At 35.0% G+C, this 5,225-nt stretch overlaps 1 protein-coding gene across 1 annotated transcript; it reads right to left on the reverse strand.

Moving 5' to 3' along the window:
• Window positions 1-2,917: 2,917 nt before the first annotated feature.
• LOC141553798 (olfactory receptor 13A1-like) lies at window positions 2,918-3,847 on the reverse strand. Its single transcript, XM_074285264.1, has one exon. The coding sequence runs from the start codon at window positions 3,845-3,847 to the stop codon at window positions 2,918-2,920; it is 930 nt and encodes a 309-aa protein (XP_074141365.1).
• Window positions 3,848-5,225: the final 1,378 nt, after the last annotated feature.

Genomic DNA, 5,225 nt, shown 5'->3' on the forward strand with positions numbered 1-5,225 from the left:
TCCAAATCACTTATAACAAGAGAAATACAAAAGACCAGGCATATCAATTGAAAGAAAAATTTGTATTATCAAATTCTAGTTCTTATAATGGTATTAAAATAAAAACTCCCCCTTAGCAAATGTTGGAAGAGCTACACACACTAATGCTGATGGAACTTTAATTAATCCATTCATTTTGGAAAGTAATTTAGAGTAACATTAAGCAAAGGAATAAGCTGTCCATATGCTTTGATTCAGAGGTAGCACTGTTAGATATGAAGCCAAAAATAGTCAATTATTTTTATAAAAGTCTCATATGACCCTTCCCCAAAAAAATCTATATTTATAACAGCCCTTCCTCTAAAAATGTATATTTATTACAACACTTTCTATAATAAAATACCCCCACCAATAACAATAACAAACTGACAGCAAGGTAAATGGTCACCTATTAAGTAATTACTAAATAAGTTGTGGTATACAAATGTATTATTCTTGTAAGAAACAATTAGTATGAAGAATGTAGAAAAGCATAAGAAGACATATGAATTGTCACAATGGAAGGGAATTCAGGAAGCAACATATATATCCAATGGCAACAACAAATAAAAATGAGAGCAAAATGATTGCTTGAATGTTGTGCAATAATGACCAGATACTATTGATGAAAAGACAGCCCCAAATTATTACTTCCTACAACTAAAAAAAAGAAAAATTAATACAAAAAGGCCTGGAAGGACAAAAATGGCTGGAGGAAAAATGCAATAAGCCAAGCCAAGAAAATTATATTTATATATATATATATATATATATATATATATATATAATATAAATGAAACAATGAAAATGGAAAGCTACATCAAAAATTATTATTGCAAAGTGACAAAGAATAAACATAATTCAAAAGGAGAGACATGAGAAGACAACCAAATCCCAACCATTTACCCAGGTGAGAGTTCTAGAAGTCTAGTTTGTCATATTTTCATTCATTTTAATCTCTTGTTTTGCCTTTTTTGTTGTTTTTAAAATTATGGGATGAGTCTCAGGGAGAGAAAGGGATAGGCATGCCAAAGGAAATTTTAGTGATGTCAAATAAAACATTAATAAAACATTTTTAAAAATATATAATGACCAAACCTGAACCCAAATAAAAGACACAGAAAGGTACTTCATTCTCTACTTTGCAGAGATGGTGATGGGGTATTAATGTGAAATTTTCAGACTTTTTCAAATTATCGGCAGGGTTTTTTCTCTTTCTAATTTTCTCTTATAAAATATAATACTTTGGGAAGTTGAGGAAAGGGGAGTACAACGCAAAATAAAAAGTCATAACAAAATACATTTTCAAAGAATGACTCCTTGAGTTGGGTAAGGAAAGAGATAGATCTGGGAGGGGGGAAGTTGATGAAATCAGAGGCTCTTCCATTCCGGAGGCAAGAACTCAGGCTGCATCATTCTTCACAAATGGTCATCAAGCTTCTAGTGCAAGATCAGAAGTCCATTACCTCTCAAGGCAACACATTTAACTTCTTGACAACAATGATATGCTTTCCTACCATTCCATCAAGATAGGGTAATGAGTGATATGTCATTTAAGGCATTAGATACATTTCTAAACATAATACCCCAAGTTTATTAGTCAGTAAATATTTACTAAGCACCTGCCATGTGCCAATCACTGTATTAAAAACTAGCGATACAAAAGAAAATACAAAAAATAGTCCCTACCCTAAATGAGTTCACTATTTAATGGAAGTGGGGAAATTTTGAATAAATGAGTTATATATTGTATAAATGTTCTTATTTAGTCATTTCAGTAATGTCTGACTCTCCATAACTCCATTTAGAATTTTCTTGGCAAAGATTAATGGAGTAGTTTGATATTTTCTTCTCAAGCTCATTTTATATATGAGGAAATTGAGGCAGATAGTAACTTGTTCAGGGTTACATAGCTAGTATTTAAGGCCAGATTTGAACTGAAAAAAAAAAAAAGATGTCTTCAGGGCAGCCAGATGACACAGTGGATAGAGCACCCACCCTAAAGTCAGGAGGACCTGATTTCAAATCTAGTCTCAGATACTTAACACTTCTTAGCTGTATGTCCCTGGATGAGTCACTTAACCCCAATTGCCTCAGCAAAAAAAAAAAAAAAGTCTTCTTAACTCTAGACCTGTCACTCTTCTACACCACTTAGTGTCTATAAGATGAATAGGCAATAATTAGTAGTAGAAAGGCATTAGAGCATTAGAATTAATAGGGGTTGGGAAAGACTTTTTGAAGAAGGTAGAACTTTAGTTGAGATTTGAAGGGATCCAAGGAAGTTAGGAGGTAGAGATGTGTGAGAAGCATACTTCAGGAATAGGTGTCAGCCAGAGGCAATAACCAGAGCCTAGAAATGAGGTGATTATTCATGGAACAGCAAGGAGCTCAGTGTCATTGAATCAAAGAGCATTGGTGAGGAGATAGGATATAAGGGACAGCTAGATGTATAATTGGATAGAATCATGAAATCCTGAATTCAAATTCAGCCTCAAACAAGGGTATTAGCTGTGTAACCCTGGGCAAATATGTTAAACTCTGATTGCCTTAATCCACTAGGGAAAGAAATTGCAAACCACTCCAGTAGTTTTTCAAGAAAACCCTATGGCCATTACAGCCCATGTACCATCTGGACCATATTGTCAATCAAATAGTGAAGATTTGGAGATAATTGAACAATAATAAGTTATAAGAAGGCTTGGAAGTTAGAGAAAAGAAAGGACTAGATTATGAAGAGCTTTGATGATAAAGGATTAACAAGAAAAACAGCATTTAACAAGAAAAAGCTTTATGTAAATCTGAATAAAAGCATTCTCAAAAACATTTTCTCTTGTACCTAGATTTTATAATAGTGTTTAGAAATAATATTTCCAGAAGCCATCTTGGCTAATCTGATTATTTACCAAATAGATGGAAACATTTTTTTGAGAGCTGTTTTGAAATCCTTATTCCTCAATGTGTAGATAAGAGGATTTAAAGTGGGACTGACTGTGGTGTATAAGAGTGCAACCACTTTGCCATTATCCATAGAAGAACTGGAGCCTGGAAGCATGTATGTGTATGTTATTGTGGTATAATATATAGTGACCACAATGAGGTGGGAGGAGCAGGTAGAGAAGGCTTTCTTCTTCCCCTCCCTGGTACGGATCTTCAGGATATTAGAGATAATGAAGCCATATGACACCATAGTAAGCACAAAACTGACAACTCCAAAGTAAACATCTGCAATGACTATCATGATATTGTTCAAGTATGTAGAGCTGCAGGAAAGCAGTAGCAAAGTGGGGACTTCACACAGGAAGTGATTAATTTGATTAGGACCACAGAAAGTTAATCGTACCATCAGGCTAGTTTGTAGCAATGAGCTGAGAGTGCCAGTGGCCCATACACTACCCACTAAAAACATGCAAACCATCTTGTTCATCATGCTACTATAACGTAAGGGGTGACAGATGGCCACATACCTATCATAAGCCATGGCTGTGAAAAGCAAAAGTTCAGTCCCCAAAAAACAAGAGAAGAAATATAATTGAGTCATACAGCCATTATATGAAATGGATTTCTTCTCCACAATAAAATTCTCCAACAATTTGGGCAGAACTGTGGATGTGCAACCAATGTCTATGATGGCCAAGTTGGCAAGGAAAAAATACATGGGGGTATGAAGATTTGAGTTCAGACAGATGGCCACGGCAATGAGCATGTTGCCGGTAAAGGCCATAAGGTACAGAAAGAGAAAAGAGATAAATAGCAACAGCTGGAATGGAGGTGGCTCGGAAAAACCCTGTAGAATGAACTCTGTCACCAGGGTTTGATTGCTGAGTTCCATTTGACCCAGAGTTTCTTCTTGAATCAATCAGAGGAAGTCTGACACAGTGGAGGCTCCCTCACAGAGAGTACTGAAAAATCCAGTGGAGCTTTAGTAGAGACATGAAGCAGAAGTTTCAATTACAGCTGAAAAATGTTTTAATTTTAGTAGTTATCATGTTCAAGTTAGAAATTGTCAAAAATTCATCCCATGAATCATTTAATAAAAATACTAGCTCCGATATACAGTGTCAGTGGGATAATCAAGAGGTCAGTTCCTTCACCAATACTTCCAACATTCACTAGTTTTTCCTAAATTCCTTTCTTTATCCTCTCCCTTTTCTTCTGTCCTGTTGTTTTATTTTTACTTGCTTTGCTTCCATTCTTTTATATTTTATTCCTCAGGAAGCAGCCAGGTAGTGCACTTGATAGCGCACTTTATAGCGCCGTTGGCCTGGAGTCAGAAAGATGAGTTCAAATCCAAACTGCACTTCCTAGCTGGGCAACTCTGGGCAAATCACATAATTTCTGTCTGCCTTACTTTCCCTAAGTATAAAATGAGGCTAACAATAGCACCTACCTTCTAGCATCAGTGTTGAGTATCAAATGAGATGCTATTTATAAAATGCTTTATAAATCTTAAAGTCCTATATAAATGTTAGCTATTATTATTTTAAATATTCTTAAATATTAAGATAATATGTCTTCACTATCTTATAGGTCCTCCTTTTCTATCTAGATATAGTAGAAAGGACACAGGCTGTAGAGTCCAAAGTCTGGTGTCTGAGTTTAAACTCTGACCCACACTAACTAAGTGGCCTTGGGTAAGAGATTTTTGACTCTGAACTTTGGTTTTCCCATTGGCAAAACAAAGATCCATGATAATTGTAATACGTATTTCATATGATTATCTAGAACAAAGTGTTTTATATTCCTTAAAATGCTATTGCTTAAAATTTAAAATAAACATCTTTTTTAGTTTTTACTCAGAAGACATTCTTTTCCATAAGCTACCAAAAGAAAACACACACACACACACACACACACACACACACACACACACACACACACAGACACGTGAAAACAACTAATGTCCTTCTCCTTCCTCTTCCAGTGCCTCCTGCCAAAGAAAATGTAGGTTAAGAAGAGACTGTATTTTCTTTAGAGGATTAAGGTAACCATAGCAATCCCAAGTCAAAATTGTATGCTCAGTTCTTTCTCATTTTACCAAGGGTATTATGGGATATTAAATATTTGTGAGTTCAGTTATTTTTCAGTCATGTCTGAATCATCATAAGCCCATTTGGGATTTTTTGGGCAAAGATACTAGATTGACTTGTCATTTCCTTCTCCAGTTCATTTTACAAATGAGGAAACTAAGGTAAACAGCATTAAGTTAC

Source organism: Sminthopsis crassicaudata, chromosome 2 (assembly GCF_048593235.1).
Source record: "Sminthopsis crassicaudata isolate SCR6 chromosome 2, ASM4859323v1, whole genome shotgun sequence".
Classification (NCBI taxonomy): domain Eukaryota; kingdom Metazoa; phylum Chordata; class Mammalia; order Dasyuromorphia; family Dasyuridae; genus Sminthopsis; species Sminthopsis crassicaudata.

Excerpts from the sequence above, each read along its gene's own strand:
- LOC141553798 (XM_074285264.1), bottom strand. The coding sequence starts at position 3,847 with ATGGAACTCAGCAATCAAACCCTGGTGACAGAGTTCATTCTACAGGGT.